Source organism: Sus scrofa, chromosome 1, assembly GCF_054392235.1.
Source record: "Sus scrofa isolate SSC_HxYL_T2T_F1_AM1 chromosome 1, Sscrofa_HxYL_maternal_Yorkshire_Landrace_v2.0, whole genome shotgun sequence".
Taxonomy (NCBI): domain Eukaryota; kingdom Metazoa; phylum Chordata; class Mammalia; order Artiodactyla; family Suidae; genus Sus; species Sus scrofa.
In genome coordinates, this window is record NC_139383.1 from 157,005,447 (window position 1) to 157,027,606 (window position 22,160).

The following is a 22,160-nucleotide window of genomic DNA, read 5'->3' on the forward strand; positions in this document are numbered from 1 at the left end:
ACCTGATAAATTATATTAGCCAGCCACTTCCCCTCTAAAACTACCCCGCAAGCTAAAGTAGTCTATACCATCCATGTAATTACCAGTAGAATCCAGAAGCTCCCAGAAGAGGCTACCCAGGAAAGCTTTAAAGCCCATTAAAGGTAACAAGTATTGGGATGCCAGTTACTAAATGGAAGCAGAGGACACTGCCAGACATACACACCATGCCTGTGTGTCTGTGTAAGAAGGTACTGGGTGCTAGCTAGTAGTTTTTAAAGTTAAGTCTCATGTTTTCCAGGCCCTGATCTCCAAACAATGTAATAAAAAAAATTTCAAAATTTAATATCATTGAAGAAATGAATTCATACAGATCCTCTTAGGATGACCTATTGGTTATGTGGCTAATGAGTAAACACATCTACTCCTGTATACGTGTCTCCAGCCCTGAGTCCACCAGATTCAGCCAGAGAACCAAACAAATGAGATAATGAATCTAAAGCATTTGTGTCTGACATAATATTGATAAATATTACTCAGAGTAAAAATGTAATAATGCATGCTGAATATTCTTGAATACTGGAATGAATTATTTTAAAATACTGCTCAGACAAGAAAGACTTAGTGAAAGTGACATAATGCATAGACAGTATGTAAAAGGCACTAAAAGAAGGGTTGTTAAATCCCTTGATTTTCAAGGAATAATTATTATTCACAAATGGAGTAAATGTCACTAAAAGATGACAAAACTAAAAACATTAACAAGTGTAGAACCCCACAGTGCTGATAATATGAATCGAAGATATTGAAATACATAGGAATAAAGAACACAGTTGTCTCTGTCTGTATCCTGCACAGATAAGGTTCCCTTTTTGACAAGGAAACAGGACCACAAGAAACATGTAAACATGCATATATTCTCTTTCACCTTCACACACACACACACACAAACACACACAATTTACACAAGGCTCAAGTCGCAGACATTTTTCTCTCTCCTATGTTTGAATACTTAAAAGCATGTTAAACAATAAAATGCCAGAACTATTCGAAGAAATAACTAAGATATTATGGAAAACAATCATCACAAACTGTATGAAGAACCCAACAGCACAGAATTAATTCAAATTTCATTTCTAAATAACAAGTTCTATGTTAGCTTTAGGTTTAAATTTGGGAAATACACTAGTAGTGGTTGACCTGAGTTAGCCCTGTTGAGATTTGGTGGCTGATTAAAACAAACAAACAACGACTGCTGAATTTATCCTATCTGCTGAACACTGACTATAGGAGCTCTTTAAAAAGTTAGTTCAAGACTTAATCATGTTTGAATCTCATGAGGTTACCATGGTGCCTACATATAGTGGGTACCTAGTAAATATTTGTGGAAATGAACTGAGAATCAGTCAAGTGGATGATTACAACCAAAGTATACAATTTAAACACCTCTCCCCACCAAGAGAGAAAAAAAAAAAATTGCACTGATTCCAAGAATCCAAAAGTAGAATGGCCACATCAACATCAGGAATTTTTGCAAAAACTGCCAAGAAGCAGGAAAACCTATTTTATTTTCTCTTCTTTGACTCTGCTTCTGATGGTATCCACACGGAGATAAAGAATAATAAAAGCAGTCATAAAAAAGGAAAAAGGAAGGATAGTAGAAACAAAGGAAAATTACCACACAAGAAAAGCAGCTTATCAGGCAATGAAATAAAGAACCAAAAATCATTCAGTATTTACAGTTAAAATATTCTTTGCTTGCAAACAAAGCACCTTCAAGATATTAGCACATTTAAAAGTAGAAGTGGCTTTTTTTTTTTCCCAAAAGAAAAAAATATAACACAAAACATTTGCTCAGTGCTGGAGAACTCCAAATATAAAAAGTTCAAATGCTGTAAAATGATCCAACAAACCACAGTAAATTAGAGAAAGAAGTAACCATCAATGCCGAAGAATAGATAATTGTGAAATATTAGAAATTCAGGAGATAAGCAAAAAATATTCGTGACAAGGAAATAAATTTTAAACTATACTCAATAATAAGCATAAGCCTGTACTTCTTATATTCTAAGTTTTACTTATCAATCATTTAACATAAGAATAACCAGACACAAAGCAATGTATAACACCTCAAACTGGGTTTGAGGTCAGAGGGCCCCAGATTCAAACACAAAATCTGCAAAGAACAATGATGACTTAAGGCAAATTACTAGCATGAGCTTCAGGCTTCTCATTGTAGGTGGAGGTAACACCAGCCCGCCTTGGATGGCGGGTATGTGCACGAACACTGGGAATGTCATCTGATACAAAAGGAAGTCAAAAAGCAGCACTACCGTTATCATCACCTATACCCAAAATGTTCATTTCCTAGATCACTAACAATGACAACCTGTTTTTTTAAAAAGGTAAATTTTTGGAGTTTCCCTTGCAGCACAGTGAAAACGAACCCAACTAGTATCCATGGGGATGTGGGTTCAATGGCTCAGTGGGTTAAGGATCTGGCATTGCCATGAACTGTAGTGTCGGTCACAGACACAGCTTGGATCTGGCATTGCTGTGGCTGTGGTGTAGGCCAGCAGCGGCAGTGGCAGCTCCAATTAGACCCCTAGCCTGGGAACTTCCATGTGCCACGGGTGTGGCCCTAAAAAAAAGAAAGAAAGAAAAAAAAGGTAAATTTTCATTTGTATTTGAAATAAAGCTACCAAAATTGTTTTTAGATTATTTTGAGTTTAAATATTACAGAACTGTAAGACAAAGTAGTATGTCTTCCTCAGTATTTTAGATGAAAATGACATAAAAACAGCCACTTTAAGGTAAATAATTCAGTGGCATTTAGTACACATTATTTGTGCAACCAACTCTGCTTAGTTCCCATCCTGTTCATTACCGCAAAGGGAAGCTCATGCCCCTCAAGCAGCTGCCCCGAATCCCTGCTCCCCGAGGCCATGAGAGCCATCCTCTACATTCCATCTCTATTAACTTAGATAGTCTGAGTTCTTCCAAAAAAATAACATCATAGAGTGTATGACCTTTAGTTCTGGCTTCTCTTACAAAACACGGTATTTTCAGGGTCCATTCATGTTTATCATATATCGATATTTCATTATCTTTACAGTGAATACTCTTCCAATGTATGAAGACACCACAATTTCTTTAGCCACTCATCCACTGAAGGACACCTGGATTGTTATCAGCTTTGGTGACTGTACATAGTGCAGCAATGAACATGGGTATATGTTCTCTATTTTCAATTCCAAATTTATTTGGGACTGTCTTAATTTCTCCTTCATTTTTGAGCAACAGTTTGACCAGATACAGAATTTTATGTTGAAAGTTCTTCCTCTTTCAATTTTAAAAATGCCACCCGACTTCACCCTGACCTCTAAGGCTTCTGATAAGAAGTCTGCAGATTTCTCATCATCTTACTGAGGACCCCTAATCTGACGAGTCCTCTCTCTTGCTGCTTGCAGGATGTTCTTGTGGGCCCTTGAGTCTCAACCATTTGATTACAACGACTCTTAGTGTGGATCTCTGCATTTATCATTCTGGGGTTCCTGAATGTGTAGATCTGCATCTCTTAATCAAATTTGGGGAGTTAATGGCCATTGTTTCTTTAAATATTCTCTCTGTGCTCTCTCTCTCCTCTGCTAAGATTCCCACTATGTGTACCTTAGTACATTTGCACTACCCCACAATTCACTTAGGATCTATTTATTTTTCTACATTCTTCCTCCTGTTCTTCAGAATGGATAATTTCAAGTGGCCTACATTCAGGTTCACTGATTCTTCTGCAAGCTTAACTGAAACTCTCTAGTAAGTTTCTCTTTTCATTTATTGTACTTTTAGCACCAGAATTTCTTCTCATGTCTTTTTATGACTTACATGTTTCTAATGATACTCTCTATTTGTTAATACAACATTCTCCTGCTATCTTTTAGCAAGTCAGCTATGGTTTCCCTTGGCTACTTGAACATATGTGAGATGGAGGAGTCAGTGTTTACCTAGGAAGTCCAATGTCTGGGCTTCCTCAGAGACATTTTCTGTTCATTTCCTCTACGAATGGGGCACACTCTCTTTGCATGCTTTGTAATTTTTTGTGGAAAACTGGACATTTGAGTATCATAATCTGGTAACTCAGGAAATGAGGGGAACTCTTCTGGGTTTTTGTTGTTGTTGCTTAATATATGCTGCAGCCATCTATATTTACGGACTTTCCTGATTTTTTCTGACAAGCATATATGATCTCTCAGGTATTTCTTACTTTTGCTTATGTTCATCCAGTGTTTGAAAGAGATTTCCCTGCATGTGAGGAGAAAGGGAGGAGGGAGGAAGGAAAGGAAGGAGAGAAAGGAAGAGAGGAGGAAAAAGGGGGAAGGGAAGAGCACGAGAGGATAGAAAGAAAAAAGCAGAGCCTCTCCTGGCCTTTGCAGATGAGGCTCTGTGCTGTGGACTTCGTCACTAGCCAGACTGTTACAACTCTGCCTCAGCCTTCACTCCTGCCTTCACTGAGCCTAGAGATGGAGAGAAGCAAAAGACCTTCTCAGGTCATTTGGGGCATGCATCCATCTCTGGCCCTGTAGATGGCTTTCAAAATTCCTCAGGTAAACCAGGGCACTTTCGATTCTCTCCCCATCTTTTCCTGCATGAACTGGACATCTAGACTGTGTGTCCAAACTTGAATCTCTCCCTGGCTACTACAGCTGTCCCTCAGCCTTACATAACAAGAAACACCTGCAGTTTCTCAGCTTTCCTTCCTTGAGCTCCAAGAGAAAGACAAGAAAACTGGGTCAGTCCTTTAAGTAGGCCCCAGACAGGTGAGACAGACCAACTCAATTCTTTGCAACTAAGTCCTGTTCTACATCCTTAGGAGCCTGGGTCTAGAGTTCCAAATTGGGAGCATGCTGCTGCTATCTTCAAGACAAGCTCCACAGTGGGGAGGGGATGGGGCAAGAGCAGGTGAAAACAACAAAAACCTTTCCTACTACTTTCAGGTTGCCTTTTCATGGACTCAACAATCATCTGGATGTTGTAAAACTGTAACTATTTCCCAGAGTTCTGATGAAGTTAGCGCTGCCAATTTTTGCTTGATTAGTGAAGCTGCCTACTCTGTCATCACCATAGCCTTTATTTTTGAATGATACAATCAATACACAGAAACAAATCTCTGCTCAGCCCAAATACCACAATATAAAATAAGTTAAAACATAATCCAGGATCTATACTGTATTCTAAAAAAGAAAAAGCAAACTTACACCTAACTTACCTGGCTTTCTGGGGATTCTTTTCCCAAAACTAAAGCTTACCTTGTTTTCTACAACACACCTTCCCTCCACCATGCTACTACTTTTAGGCTCAGAGCTTTTTAATAATTATTTTTTCAATTCAACTAGGAAAGAATAGCCTTTTCAACAAATGATACTGGGACAACTTGGTACTGACATGCAAAAGAATGTGAAGCCACATCACATGCCATACACAAAATATAAAATGAAAATGTGTCTGAAAGTAAGAGCTAAAACTATAAAACTTCCAGAAGACAATATAGAAGTAAATCTTTGCAACTTGGAGTTGGCAAATCATTTCTTAGATACAACCCCAAAACATAAGCAACATAAGGAAAACAAAAAACAAAAAACAGATGAACTTGGACTTCAAGAAAATTAAAACTTTTCTGCATCAGAGGACACCATCAAGAAAGGAAAAATACGACCAACAGAATGAGATGATATATTTCCAAATCACATATATCTAACACAGGACTTAAATCCAGTATATAGAAAGAACTTCTACAACTCAGCAGTTGAAACAAATAACCCAGTTTAAGAGCAGGCAAAGAATTTGAATAAATACTTCTCCAAAGACATACAAATGCCAAAAAGCACATGAAAAGATGTTCATCATTATTAGCCATCAGGGAAATGCAAATCAAAGCCACAGTGAAATACCATTCACACCCACTAGGACAGCTCCAATCAAAAAGGTAAATGACAAGTGTTGAACATGTGAAGGAAATGGACCCTCTTATATTGCTGGTAGGAACATAAAATGGTGCAGCCAAGAATGAAAATAGTTTTCCAATTCCTCAAAAACATGGAATTACTATGTAATCCAATAATTTCATCCCTAGATATACACGCAAAAGAAATAAAGCCAATGTCACACAAAACTTGTACACAAATGTTCATAGCAGCATGATTTATAATGGCTTAAAAGTGGAAACAACTCAAATGTCTATCCATGTGATATATTGCACAGTAGACTATCTGGCAACAAAAAGAAGCTAAGGGGAGTTCCCCTGTGGCACAGTGGAAATGAATCCAACTAGTATACATGAGGATGTGGGTTTGATCCCTGGCCTGGATCAGTGGGTCAGGGATCTGGCAATGCCATGAGCTGTGGTGTAGGTCACAGACGTGGGTAGGCGCCCATGTTGCTGTGGCTGTGGTATAGGCCATCAGCTCATTCATGTTCCAATATGAATGCACCTTGAAAACATGATGTCAGGTGAAAGAAGCCAGTGACAACGAGCCACCTATTGCATGATTCCCTTCATGTGGAAGGTTTGGAAGAGGCAAATCCAGAGACGGAGAGAAGGTCAGTGGATGGGTGTGGCTGGAGTAGGACAGGGAAAGGGCAAGAACAGGAAATGACTGCTATATATATTCTGAGCTTTTTTCTAGAATGTAAAAATGTTCTGAAACTAGGTGGGGATGATGCTGTCATAACTTTGTGAATATACCAAAAACAATTGAACTACATACTTTAAATGGATGAATTTTATGTATGTGAAAAATATCCCAATAAACTGTAAAATAATTTTTTTGGACAAGATTGTTTCAAATAAAGAGTTCACTGTACAAATGTCCATGTATAAAGAGAAGATCTAAAATCTACTCTAAACTTCTCCACTTTCAAACAGGCTCCAAGGTATTATTATGAACGTCCATTTAATTTTTCAATGTTTTCCCTCTTGTCAAGGGTTCACTGACACTTCCTACTATCATCATGCCCATCTGTAACAGCACCACCCACTCTCTTCCTAATACATTGCTTCTGTTCCACAATGGACTGAAAGGCCGAATAAACAACTCTTAAAAGCAAACTAGCAAGGGCTAAAGCCCTGAATGAAGGTTATGGGGAGATTAGCAAACATCAGTTACCATTTTGGATCACAACTTTTGTTTTAGGTGCTCAAAGTTCCTTTCCTTAATTATATTTTAAGGCCATGGAACCAGATTTCTGACGTTAATGACTGTGTTTAGAATATAATGCAAAGCATGACTTTAGATGAATGATATTATGCTTCACGCAAAATGTGTAAACACCAGTTGGGTTTTACATATGTCTAAATACACATGCATTATATACAAACCATAAGAGACCACATTTTATAATTATTATATGTATATGTGCGTGTTTATGGGTGTATATATTTGTATTCATACACATACTTCCAAGCATCTAGGGAATGAATAAAAATCTACCCTGAAATCATATCCATTGTATTACTCAAGAAAATTAATATGCAATCACATAACACTATTTTCAAAAACAAAATTGAGATATGTTTTCCTGCATTTATGTTAACTCTAAAATGATAATTACATTAAACAATGATTAAACTGAATTAAAAGTGTCTTACTAACCTCTTATTGTAAGCTTGCTGTATAGCTGAGAGTTCACTTCCTTGTCCCGCTGAAAACGCCGAAATTCATCAACTGCTTCCCTCATGATAGTAACAGCCAAGACAAATCCCTATAAAACAAAATAAAAGAAAGTATTTGAGAAAACTGGACTTTAAAAAAGGGAAAATTCTTTTACTATTTAGTTTTCTTTTTTCCCTTTAATTTATACTAGTTCTAAAACATACAATAAATGAAGACAGAAAAAAGACAAAAGGTAACAACAATACAAAAGGAACACAGTAATGCATAAAGATTTACAATTCTTACTATACCCAAAAACATTTTTAAGATTCATATTTTAAGTACTAAAATTTCTGTAGTGTTAGACCACTATTATTAGAAAATAGAGAAAATAAACAGCAGTTTTTTTTCTTTTTTCTTTTTACGGCCACATCTGCAGCATAAGGGGTCATTTTGGAGCTGCAGCTACCAGCCTACACCACAGCCACAGAAATGCAAGATCCAAGCCACATTTGTGACCCACACTACAGCTTGCAGCAACGCCCAGATCCTTAACCCCCTGGGCAAGGCCAGGGATTGAACCTGCATCCTCACAGGCACTATGGTGGGTTCTTAGTGCACAACAGGAACTTCCTAAATAGCACTTTTTAATGAGGGCATACATAGCCTACAGAATTTCTGGCACAAGCACATCAGGAGTAACATACAATCGGACTGATCATTACAGCAGTAATTGAGAACAATTAGAAACAACCTAAAAGTCTCCTTTCCCAGGAGCATGGACAAATCAATTGTGTATATTCATACAATGAAATACTTTAAAGAAGAGAAAAATGAATGAACTAGTAGTTATATATGTGTCCACACGAATCAATTTTATAAATCAATGTAATGCCAAAAAGGCATGTTGCAAAAGCATGTAGAGTAAGATAATCATTACATAAAAATTTTAAAGCATGAAAAATATATCTTGTTTTAATGATACAAACATAAGAAGCAAAATTACTAAGAGATACATAGCAATAAATCTCAAATTCAGAATTATCTCCAATGAGAAGAGAGAGAAAAGGAGAAAAAGTCACCTATATTCCCTCTTTTTGTTTGTGTGGCTTTAAATCAACTGTGTTCCCTTTCATGTGACATGTGCCATACACACAGACACACGTCCCCACTGCACTCAGGGTGAAATCTGAGAGCCCATCCCCCTGCAGACCCTTTACAACCACAGTCCCTGGTCCACGCAGTCTGGCAGCACACCAAGCACCTGCAGCCCCAAAACTTCTGTAGCTATGGTTCCCTCTGCCTGCAGCGCCTGTTCTGTCTAGGGCCCGTGCACTCTCTCCTACTGTCCAGATGTCATTCCAGTGCCACTCTGCAGAGGGGACTTCACCGACAACCCCATTAAAACAACCCAGTCATCCTCTATCCCTCACCTACCCTGCCTTGTATCTTCTTCACAGATTTATGGCAGGCTTCCTAGCATCATGAATCTATTTAAACTGTCTTTCTCCCCCAGAACAGAAGCTCTACTAGGATAGGGCTTTGTCTTATTCGCTGCTGAATGAATAGTGCTTCGACAAGTGCTGGACACAAACAAACTCAATGCTGGCTGATCAAAGAATTTCATTCCATACATGGTTTAACCCACTTTTTCCCATTTATTCTAATATACACACCTTTAGCATTATTTAGCATTATTAAATACTTTTTCTAAGCATCATTTTCAAAGCCACATAGTAGCACAACATTCTAACATATACATGGCATATAACATAATCCATTGTTAGACAATTGACTTTTCAAATAATTTTGTCATCAAAAATATAGACATTAAAGGCATTCTTTAGACTTTGTCACCTATCATTATTTCTTTAAGATAAATTTCTCAAATAAAAATGCTGAATCCATTTTAAGGTATTTTATATATATTCCCAAACTACCCTCCAAAAAGATTAGACAGGGCAGTTCCCACTGTGGCTCAGCAATAACAATCCAGACTAGTATCCATGAGGAAGCAGGTTCGATCCCTGGACTCGCTCAGGGGGTTAAGGATCTGACATTGCCGTGAGCTATGGTGTAGGTCATGGACGCTGCTCAGATCCTGTATTGCTATGGCTGTGGCCCCAAGCCTGGGTACTTCTATATGCCACAGGAGCGGCCCTAAAAAGCAAAAAAAGCTACACAGATTTGTTTACACTAACAGTGGATGAGTATCTCAGCTTTACATCATCAGCACAATGTCTCTTTTAATCTGGCAACTTAATAAGTGGAAAAGGTATTCATTTATTCAGTAATTCTGTATTTATATTACACATTAAGTTGCTTTCACTGTCAGATCCTCACTACCCTAAAGTCTACACAAGCAGAACAGGAAGAGGGAGAGGCTGGTTCAACCTGTCTGGTAAACCTAATTTCTGCCCCCTCTTCTAGCCCTCCCTGCTGCGTCTGAGAGAACAGTAATGTGTAGGTGGTGTGGCTGCACGAACCAGAGCAGATCAACTCAAGAGCACACTGCTCAGATTTCCAGCTCTGAAGGCAGGGCCTCCGTGGGAAACCTGAGTGCAGCTCGGCTCTCTCACTAAAGGGATCATTTCACTGTGTTTTTGTGCCCAGATAATGCTGGTGATCTGCCCAGAAGGGAGCAAACCAGAGGGAAGAATTCTTTTTTCTAGGTGAAAACAAGGAAGGAGACATACATTTTTATCTATATAAATTGAAAAATTAATGAAAACTATCAGCAAACAGCATAAAAATATCAAGATAGCATGTCTGAAATGGAAATATTCAATGACAAACAGCATTTGCCTTTCAAAAAATGGTGCATAGCAAGGTGTCAACCAGAAATGGTCAGAACTTCTCTGAGATGTTTTAGAACTGTCACCACAAGCCAATGGTAAAAAGTGCCCATCTGTCAGGATGTCAGAGTTACTGAGCAGACCCCACAGACCCTCATCATCACTCCCAACAGCTGCAGCAGCACAGCAGGGAGAAGCCAGTGAAGGTGCTCTGTCACCTCCAGCACCCCCAGAAAACACACTGCCCTCACACCCCTGGAGGGCTGCAGAGGGCCCTGTAAAACCTTTTATCAAAAGTTCAATGACACAGCAACAATATCACATTTTTAAAATCTTATCAATTTATCTTATGACCGTCTCAACTCAAAACTATATTTTAAATATTTAATAATTTAACTGAATTTCAAAAATCTTTGCTTTTACCAGAGGAGCCCAGTAGGTGTAGAGATAGCCTATTTTCAATGCTGGTACAAACTGTGAGCAGGATACTACCAGAAAATAGAGATTCAAGAAAAACTTGAATTGTTCATATAAAACCTAAAAAGAAAAAGAAAAAATTAACAGTCTCGTCAAAGAAAATCTTTAATACCTTAATTAAATGATTAAAATCAGCATAATATCAACTAAATTTCCATCAATGAGACTATGCTGAGTCACAATAAATTTATGAATTTTGACATTGGTTTTCCAATAATTAAATCATAGGAGAGGTAAGTTTATCCCCATATTATACCTAAAATAAACTGAAAAAAAGACAATTAAGACTTTTAACTACGTTAAAAGTGTCCTGTAAAAAATTTATTTTCTTGTATGCAATTTTACAGTTTTCCACACTCATTTCTATAAATCTTTACATTCACGTCAAACCAAATGAGACAGCAAAACCTTCCTAATGTTATGTCAGTATATGCACATATACAAATGTATCTCTTTATATCAACTCAGAAAATCTTATGGAAAACTGGTGCTAATCTTATATTTATGAAAGGGTAAACAAAATATGATAGCCATGTTTACTGAATGGGGACATCCTGGTAGCTTTAAAATTTCCAGTGAACAAGCAAACCATATATAGGTATAAATTCACACATTAAAAAATTAATCTCCCATATTTACTTCCCTAAAAATATAAGAAATGATAAAGTATAAAAATGTGTAAATTACAGACCAATTTTCAGGAAGACAGCTACCTGAATATTCTTCAGACTCTTAGTAGTTGGCCTTCAACAATATTTTCAAATAGAAACCAAATAAAAATCATTATTCAATAAAATCTTTTCAGAATGCAAGTCCTGTAATTTTTTTGTTTCTTAATTCAAATAGAATTATCTTTAAGAAAGAATATGTAAGATCTAGTATATTAATAGACTTCTATTCACAAATGCCTTAAATTATTAGATTTAAATTGAAACTCAAACTGGAACAAAACTCATGTTTATAGATGAAAATAACTTAAATAGCACACCACAATTATAGTGAAACTTACAAACCTGCAAATTGCAATCAAAATCTCCTGGGATGCCATGTTTTTACGCAACTTGGAAGGCATAGAAATTTTAACAAGGGCAGAGCAATAGGTTAAGTACTTATTGTTGACTTAGAGAAACGGGAACTACAGTTTTTATATAATGAAGTTATCTACATCATTCCACAGTTCTCTGTGTGACTGAAAAGTCAGTTACGCTGATAACACGTTTATATTCATAATCATGTTCAATTGCTGTCTAAAAATGTTTTGAATCATTTCATAAATTAATCTCAGCAGGAGAGAAAGCTCTCTTTTTCCTCAGTGATTTCTTTAAAATCTCAGTTAGCATAAATTATATCTATTAGCAATTCAGAAATTGCCATTTGTGCTAAAAATGGCATAGAATTCCTACTGTGCAATTACCAAATGTTTCTAAAATACTACGTTTTAGATGAAAAGACTAATTTAAGAGACAATCTAAGAAAGAAGTCATTCCCACGGTAACAGTTGTGCAGACACATCCACAGGTCTCTTCAGGACAGCCATCCTAGCAGCTACGCTGCTCAATGGGATAAGACTAAGCTGCACTGTCTGTCCGTTTTAGACCACTGTAATCCAGACTTTATTGTCTGCTGAGTGAACTCGGTGGCCTTTAGGAAATGTACAATACCTAGCCAATCTGTGAGTATTTAATAATTAAAACCTAAGGAGAAAATAGTAGCTTCTTCAATAAAGATGAGAATATTTATCTACCTGAAAGACAGTTTACATTTTACTGTCCTGACAAAAGATCCGTCTTTTAATTGTGGAACCATTAGCTCCAAGTCTTTTAATAAAGGAGCATATTAGATATCAAGCAACTGCCGGCTACTGGATGGATGGGGGCAGATGGTAAGAGCTAATCAATGCCCAATATAAAGTCAGCATGGTTATTTAAATCAAAATATGAAAGACAAAGCAGCCTGCATTTCACATAATCAGGAGATTTTCTGCAAAGTAGCGTAAGAGCTAATACTTAGACTGTGTCAAAAAAACTTTGATATGGAAATATAATCAGTACCAGCTTTCTTTCGCCGTTAGAAAGATAAATCAGTTTGTCTATTAAAATAGGAAAAATGGATAAAAAGCAAAAAAGTATTCAACTATTCTAAATGTATATAATCTTTGTTTTATAACTTAAGCCAAAAATATCCTTGGCAACAAAAAAGTAATAAATATTCAAAATTCTGAATTTAAATTTAGCATAATACCCACTAAAGAGAACCTACTGATATAACAATATAACAAGGCCTGAAATTTATAATGTAAAGGAGAAAAGATATCTATAAATACTTATAGATATTTTATTAGAGTTATGTTTGTGTAAAAACTTATTTTACTTTCACTGTGAAAGCTTTGGCAAGCTGTAAACATTATATATATTCCACTTTTCCCTTCAAATTCCCAGCCAAACAAAATTTAAGGCTTATTTTCTGATAACCATATTTAGCTTTACTTGATTATTTCTACAATATAAATCTGGTGTTTCTCTAGAATGAAGGCAATAATCAAACTATAAATTTTCTTGAGTTGAATTCTATCATACAGTTACTAAAAATGCATATGAATTATTTAACAATTATCTGAAACACCAATGGTTCAAAAGCAAAAGGACTCTGATTTGGATACGACAGAATTAACAAGGGAAAAAAATGAAAACAAAGTTAGCATTCTCTGATACGCAGCCTGTTTTCAAAAGTTTAACAGTCTTACCCCAGGTATAAAGGTAAATACATTGTATTTTTGGTTTTTTATAGAATTTCTGGGATGTTTTTCTTCACACTTTTCCGGATATCCAAGCCACACCGTGCGAGCTTTCAGTTCTCTCTTCCTTTGACAAATATTTATCAGCCAATCACAGCAACTGCATGAAGCAAAAGATATGTATTGTGTATACTTTTTTAAAAAGTCTTTAATCTACATAGGTATAGCAATACTGATTGGTTCTGGATTTACCAGACACCAATAGTAGAGTATTGTTAATCTGTAAGGACTTTCTTAAAATAGGTCAGCTATACTAATTTAAATTTGACATAAAAATACTGAAAGAGCTTGCCTAAGTGTGCGATGACTCTAGAACCTCAGGGAAATTCTCTTCCCTGTTTAGACTCTCTTACTGGCAAGATAAAACTGTTAACATTCTCAGTGAGTCAATGTTTCATATGCTGAGAAAAGAACTGCCATATGTTATTGGTAATTCTCAACACCACTCAGTGATCTGATAATAAAGGTTCTCAGACATCAATGAATTAGGATATGACACCTTCTTCTCTTAGATAGTCATCTTTTTCCTCTTTTAAGAGATAACTTTCCAGGGTTCGCTTGTGGCACAGCAGGTTGAGTATCTGAGGTCACTGCAGTGGCTCAGGTTGCTGCTGTGACACAGGTTGAATCTCTGGCCCAGGATCTTCTGTATGCCAAGGGCAAAGCCAAAAAAAAAAAAAAAAGACTCTTCTACTAGCATTAATGTAAAACTAAGACTCATGGCTCGATTCAATATTTAGAAAGGGGAGTTCCCATTGTGGCTCAGTGGTAATGAACCTGACTAGTATCCATGAGGATGCAGGTTCGATCCCTGTCCTTGCTCAGTGGGTTAAGGATCTAGCGTTGCCATGAGCTGTGGTATAGGCTGCAGATGCGGCTGAGATCCTGAGTTGCTCTGGCCATAGTGCAGGCCTGCAGCTGTAGCTCCAATCTGACTGCTAGCCTGCTAACTTCCATACTCTGAGGGTGCAGCCCTAAAAAGACAAAAAAAAAAAAAAAAAAAAAATTAGAAAGGATACTAATGTTTAGTGAACTATACTAATGTAATAAAAGCTTTATTGTACTATCTTCATCTATGCCATAAGTATTTTAACTGTAAATCTCCCCTTGCTCCAATAGTGTCAGGGTTGCAGGATCACAAACTCTTCCCCTCCCTGGACTTCCAAACCATTATTTTTTGAGTAGAGAGTATAAAGCTTCTAGTGGGATAACTTTTCGTAAAATACTACAGAAAATTATGAAAACATATCAAATTCATCTCTATTAAGCATTAAAAAATCATGAATTTAAACTTCAGTATTAACAATTCAGTTTAATTAAAATTTCTAAATGTAGAGCAAGACTCAAAACGGGTTTATTAGGAGTTCTCTTCATGGCTCAGTGGTAATGAACCCGCCTAGTATCCATGAGGGGGTTAAGGATCCAGCGTTGCCAGAGCTGCGGTATAGGTCACAGATGCAGCTCGGATTCTCTGTTGTTGTGGCTGTAGGGTAGGCCAGCGGCTGCAGCTCTGATTCAACCCCTAGCCTGGGAACCTCCATATGCCACAGGAAAAAAAAAAAAAAAAAAAAAAAAAAGTTTATTAAGGGAAGGGCAGATGTTAAACTTCATCTTCTAAATGTAGTAAAGGCTAGAATGGCAAGCAAGAGGGATGAGGCAGAAATTCTTAACTTCACTCTGTGACAAAGTAAGCTCAAAAGTTGGCATGAAACTTTTCATGACAATGGCAGTCTTAGAAGGTATGATTATAAAATGAGGCTGACCGAACAGGACTTATATGTCTAAATCACTGCATATCTTCCCTCTACTCCAATCATTCTAATTTTATTCTTTAGAATGCACTTTGCAAACATTAAACACTTAGATGTTACTTCACAAATCATCCACGGTAGCACCTGTGTGGGGAATACATGCAAGGGTTTAAGCTGAAATCAGAATATCCCTTCTGAATATCCACCTAGTTCTTCAGCCTTCAAGGACAGGGGTTTGCAGGAGAGTCAAGCATTGCTATCTTGAGGAGCTGTCCTATGGAAGGGTGCTGAGGAATGCCAAACAAATGCCAAGCACATCAGCTCTAAAACTTTCTGCATACCCCACCATCTGCTTCAATTGGAGCAAAGACCCAACTCTGCAAAAACAGAAATTTCTTACCACTGCCTACCATCACTTTTTAAAAATTAAATCAGAACAGATAGTATCTACAGACATAAAGCATACTTTTAAATCCCCAACAGTTATAAATCAGGGTATTATTAAATGATTTAAGATTGTTAAAATACCCCTTACTAAGATTGTTAAAATACCCCTTACTGGGTTTTAGTTGGGGGGAATGGGACTGGTCAAGCAGATCTCAGTAAATGTTGGTAATATTTTATCTTATTTATGCTTGAATGAGATAAAAATTAAACAAGGCTTGAAATAAAATATAATAAGCTCACCTTCCTATTGCTTTCACAGTAGGACCTGGATCTCCTCACAAGGGTGCTTCCCCCAGCCCATGTCCAACAGCCACATAAAACCACACTGTGCCACATTTGTCTCTTCTTCCTCGTGGCACCCAACAGCTGAGAGCTCATGAGAGCCCTTCCCAAGCTCCTCCCCAGGGCAGCTCTCAACCACCAACCTCTATCTAGTTACTACACGTGCCCCAAGGCTCAGTCATCTGCAACTACACACTACAGACACCAAATCTCCACCTTTCACAGGAGAGCAAACTGGGGGCCAGGGAGAGAAGTGATTTATCCAAGCAGAACAACTCAGCAGAGCAACATGGCTGGCTGCCAATCCCCCCCTCAACCTAGTGTTCTTCCTTCCTGCTGCAATAACAGGCAGGCTGGCTCCTGCTCATTTTCATAGGGGCCTGTCCTTCGCCTAATTCAGCCCAGCAGCACTTCAACAGATGACGAAATAAATGAAAAATTTGGAGTTCCCATTGTGGCTCAGCAAGTTGAGAACCTGACATGGTGTCCACAAGGATGTGGGTTTGATCCTGGGCCTCGCTCAGTGGGTTAAGGATCTGGCATTGCCACAAGCTGCGGCATAGGTCGAAGATGTAGCTAAGATCCAGTGTTGCCATGGCTGTGGCATAGGTCAGCAGCTGCAGCTCTGATTCCCCTAGCCCCTAGTCCAGGAACTTTCATATGCCGCAGGTACTATCATAAAAACAAACAAACAAAAAAATTCATGAGCAGGCACGAAGACTCAACGGAAAAAAACTTGGATTTTAAACTCATACTTTTGGAGGGAATGCCCAGCAAGCGAGCTGGGGGCAGTTCCCTGGTCTAAGTTCCTCACCTGTAGAGAGAGTAACACACTGTGACTCTTGGCACAATGCCAACCACGGGGCAGGCACTCAGAGCTCTGCTGTCACGTCCTGCTTCCAGGGTCACATTCAAAATGTCTCCAACCTTAGGATACTAATTAGCACAAAAAGTTACTGTTAAAGTAAAATTAAAAGTCCAGTTCCTCAGTCATATTATCAACATTTCAAAGACTCAATAGCCACCTGTCCAGTGGCTACCATATTGGACATCACAGATCCAGAATACTACCCATCATCACAGAGAAAGTAGGGCTGGTTCAGCAGGTAAGAGAATAGTCCTCGGACTGCACACCTTCTTCAGCACCTCTAAAATCGCAAAAAGCCACCAGGAATGTATTCAGATATGAATTTCTATTCTGAAACACACAATTACCTAGTTTAGTGGTTTAATGTGCAAAAGTCAGACAAGTCTTACAATGAAACTGGATAGGCAAAAAAGCTCTGTGTTTGAAAAATATATATTATTTCTCAAATGTGGACTTTACAGAGTTTATGCTGGTATCAGCATATTCTACAGCAGAAGGCTCTATAAATGCAAAACCACTGTCTTCATCAAACGAATACTGTAAACATCAGCAGGAATAAAAACCTCAACACCTACACCACTGTCAGCAGCACATGAAACACCCCATTAACATCCAAAACCTCACACTCTACAAACTCTCATTTAAATACCAAAGGCTAAAAACATATATTCAAAAGTTTATTTTTTCTCTATAACCCTGTATAGAAAAAACTAAGATTCCCAGACTTCCAGGATATAACTAAATTATTCAAAACTTTGCTATTAATAACTATTACCAAATTCAAATCATATTACTACTTCTTTGTGGAAAGGCAGAATTAAGTAGAGGTTAGAAAACCATTATTAAATCACCCACTACTTCACAATATTAAATGAACACACAGGCTTAAGGTTTTAAAAGCCTGGGGCTCCCTCAGAACTGCCACTGGATTACGCAGGCAGAAAATATGACCAGGAAGAGAAGACAGGTGACTTTCATGCTAAAAGTGAAGGACAAAAGCCCAAAAACTAAAGAAAATACTTGTAAAGTCTGTGTAAGCTTTGAGTTGTAGAGCTAAGGGGGAAAATAAAATTATTTCAACTTTTGAGGGTAAAGTAATATAAGTAAAATACACTGGCAAATATCTGTAAGTAAGAAGGAGAACCAAAGAGAAACCCCTGGAAGAAAAGAGGAGCTTTTTCCCCAGAACATTTCTATGCACACCCAACATTTCCTAAATTACTCAGTATTCAGAAGACACTTTCCCATTTATATGTAAATGGCCTTACATTGTCAAGTCAAATTGAAACTAAATCCAATTGTGCGCAAAGTATACTTTTTTCTTAAAACATGTTAGGATTAGTAGCTTTTTGCAAAATGTCTCTATCATCAAAGTAGTGCTCTGATATTAAATAAAGCATCTTTATACCAAGATCCTGTCTTCTAAAATTTTAAGTAGCCATAATTAAATAACTCTCTGAATTTAGAGAGCATCCTTCCAAAAAATAAATAATTAATTATTATGTCCAACAGGTACTTTGGTTACCAAGCCAAAAGCAACAGAGCACTCATGTCCTCTTAAAAGATCAGCATTTTCCCATGTTTCTGCACTCAGAATGTGCTGCAGATTAACTGGAAGTGTAGAGGCCATTGAGAGCCAGGAATAATCCAGGCGTTTGATATTCCCCCTCCCTTCATATGGAAATGCCATTCAGGGGCTCCACTTTCCTAGGGACAAAGTGATTTTTGATAGTGAGTGAAATGTAAATCTCGTGAGAAAGGCATTACTCTGACCAGAGAACTATATACCGGTGTGCATCACAATAACTCCCGTGAGGGACATTCAAAGTTTTAGAAGACAGATTACAGAAAATTTTTTTCAATGTGTCAGAGTTGGAAATTTTGCCAAATAATAAAAATGAGAAGGCAGTTCTTAAGCCAGGAAGAGATGAAAGCCTACTCAATCCCTGAAGTGAAGAATAATGTTAAAACAAGCCTCACTCCTCACAGAATCTACAAGAGAAATACACTGCAATATATCCAACTCACTCCTGGCTATCTATCTTTAATACATTTTCTTCCTGCCATTAGACTAAGGAACACTATATATCTTCGCTTTGATCCATCCGCTAATAATCTTAGTAACACTGAATTTTAAAATGCCTGGTATTTAAAATACAAAAGGCTGGCAAATATTCAAAACTGGAAATGTGTAAGAAGTAGAGAAAATAAGACCAATATAAGTTGCTAAATGTACAATTTGTTCTGTAAGTGCAAGTTTTATTTCCTTAACAATCCCTTGGTATAGAGATGCCTACTCAACAGGTAGAGTGTAACAGTATCTAAGGTCACTTCTCATTCCACATGGAAAGAAGACATTCACTAGCAAGTGCTACAGAGACTGATCAAAGTCCCAGGATGGTTCAGTTAGCTTTTCCCTCGTGATCACAATTAACTAAGATAAAGACCTTATACATAGCCAGCACATATTACTGAGCTATTTCCATATCACCAAAACAGTTTTGCTGTTAACATCTACATTTTCAAATAAATTCTTATATCCTCCTTAAGAAAAGGAATATTACAAATGAAATCCAAAATGTGGCTCTGTTCCATCTGGTAAAAAAAAAATCCTGTAAAAGACCACAAATAACTAATTCAACAGTGCATTCAGCATTCAACAATGTCCATAATTCTTGGCAACTATTTGACTGGTATGAATAAACACCACTTCCAAAAAACACAATGCCCTCTTGAAGCCCACATCACTAAAACGAGGACATGTCCTTACACTTTTATGCCCATCAGTACCCGCTCCCATTTCAGAGTTTCCGGCAACTTGTGTCATTCAAAATCCTCCACACACATTAGGTACAGATTCTCAGTCTTCTCAATCCCACTGACCTTCCTGTCAAGTTCCCTTTCTGGGGGTGAGACCAGGCATGCATCTACTCCAAGACTGCAAATCAAGACCTACCTCATTTGGACCACACCTCGTCATCCTAGCACTTTTCCCATCCAGGGAGGAAAGAGCAAGGAAGGGTTTTGGTTGGTCAACTCAGCCCCTGGTTCAATTTCTGGCTTGGCCCTTAACTATCGCAAGAGGGATTATTCTAGTTCTTGGCTGTAAACAGTGGTAAGGATGCTCATTTTGAGGAGCACCACTGGGCCCAATCCCCCTCCATCCCAGCCTATGGAGAACACATACCTCTGAACCACAGGCCACATCCATCAAACTGGAATTGTGGTACCACTCAAAACTCCTCTGCTGCAGCTATCTCCCCAGCTCACAACACTGACTGCCACTCTCACCCTAACTCCCCACCCCGATACTTCCACAGCTGGTTTCCACAGCTCAGGTCACTCCTTGATGGACAGAGAGTCATAAAATTATGCCGGGTTCAACACAAATGCATGATTATTAATTTTTCTTTGTTGATTATTGATGATCTCTACCAAAGCATGACCAATTTTCTCATTTTTTCAGTTCTCATCCATATTCCAGACACCTCCTCACTTAAATGAACTCGTGTTCCCAATTAAGAACAAGATAAGGGAGTTCCTGTTGTGGCAAAGTGGTTAACGAATCCGACTAGGAACCATGAGGTGGCGGGTTCCGTCCCTGCCCTTGCTCAGTGGGTTAACGATCCGGCGTTGCCGTGAGCTGTGGTGTAGGTTGCAGACGCGGCTCGGATCCCGAGTTGCTGTGGCTCTGGCATAGGCCGGCAGCTACAGCTCCGATCCGACCCCTAGCCTAGGAACCTCCATATGCCGCGGGAGCGGCCCAAGAAATAGCAACAACAACAACAACAACAAAGACAAAAAAAAAAAAAAAAAAAAAAAGAACAAGATAAACGCCATCTTCTCCACCATTTCACTCTTCCTCCCCTATTTTTTCTGCTGCTGTAAAAGTGGATTAATAGTCTTCCTTTCCAGAGTTCCCATTGTGGCACAGTAGAAACGAATCCAACTAGTATCCATGAGGATGTGGATTCGATGCCTGGCCTTACTCAGTGAGTTAATGATTCGGCATTGCTGAGAGCTGTGGTGTAGGTCACAGACGTGGCTCGGATCCCACGTTGCTATGGCTGTGGTATAGGCTAGCAGCTGTAGCTCTGATATGAACCCTAGCCTAAGAACTTCCCTCTACAGCGTATGGCCCTAAAAAGCAAAATTAAAAAAAAATAAAAAAAAGTTTTCCTTTCCCAAACTGTCCTTTTCCCCAAGGAGTTCCTTCCCTGTATTCTTCACAGACCTACACCTACACTACTGACATTTTTAGGAACATCATCCTTCCAGGTGGCTTCCACCATCACAACAATGCTCAATCTGACACCTGTAGATAGTGCTTCTGGATCTGACAGGACTGTATGTATTAGACCAACCCAGGACAAGATAGACTCATAAAAGAAAACTATGAATAGCTTTAGGAATTAAAAAAAAAAAAAACAACAAAAAAAACACATAGTTCACATCATACCAGTGAAATACTGAAAGCACTCTTCCATAGCTTGGGAACAAAGCAAGGACGTGCACTCTCACCACTGCTGTTCTACTCGGTAGTGTACACACATTCCAGCCAGTGAGGGAAGGAGGGAGGGAGGGAAGAAAGAAGGAAGGAGCAAACAGATTGTAAAGGGAGGAATAAAACTCTCCCTATTTGAAGATGATACAAGTATCTATACAGAAAACGTCAAGAAATCTACAAAACCACTCTTAGCACTAAAACTTGAATTCAGCAACATACATACATACATACAAAAATCAACCATAGTTCTATACAATAGCAACAAACATGTGGAAACCAAAATTTAAAATACCGTACCAGTTATAACCACTAAAAACAAAAAAAAAAAAAAAAAAAAGAAAGAAATACTTCAGAATAAATTTAACACAGTGAAAACTACAAAATGCTGATAAAAGCATCCAAGGAAAGATATATTACATAAAGGGAAAATAATTCTATGAATGGATAGCTACTTCTCATAAAAAATGGGGAGTTTCGGGAGTTCCCGTCGTGGCGCAGTGGTTAACGAATCCGACTAGGAACCATGAGGTTGCGGGTTCGGTCCCTGCCCTTGCTCAGTGGGTTAACGATCCGGCATTGCCGTGAACTGTGGTGTAGGTTGCAGACGCGGCTCG

General features: G+C 38.1%; 1 protein-coding gene across 30 annotated transcripts in view; it reads right to left on the reverse strand.

Moving 5' to 3' along the window:
* ATP9B (ATPase phospholipid transporting 9B (putative)) overlaps window positions 1-22,160 on the reverse strand; it is a 198,309-nt gene that overhangs the window by 162,854 nt on the left and 13,295 nt on the right. For 15 of the 30 annotated variants that reach the window (XR_014840702.1, XR_014840698.1, XR_014840706.1 and 12 more), the window contains exons 3-5: window positions 13,641-13,791; window positions 10,844-10,957; window positions 7,626-7,734 (exon numbers count right to left, since the gene is read on the reverse strand). Coding sequence is in view for 8 of the 30 variants with exons in the window: in XM_085017385.1 (XP_084873511.1) it covers window positions 7,626-7,734; window positions 10,844-10,957; window positions 13,641-13,791 (374 nt within the window). In the remaining 22 variants the exon portion in view is untranslated. Of the gene's footprint in view, window positions 1-7,625; window positions 7,735-10,843; window positions 10,958-13,640; window positions 13,792-16,985; window positions 17,108-22,160 lie in introns of all 30 variants that reach the window. The other 15 variants (XM_085017461.1, XM_085017426.1, XM_085017473.1 and 12 more) reach the window with 2 other exon arrangements.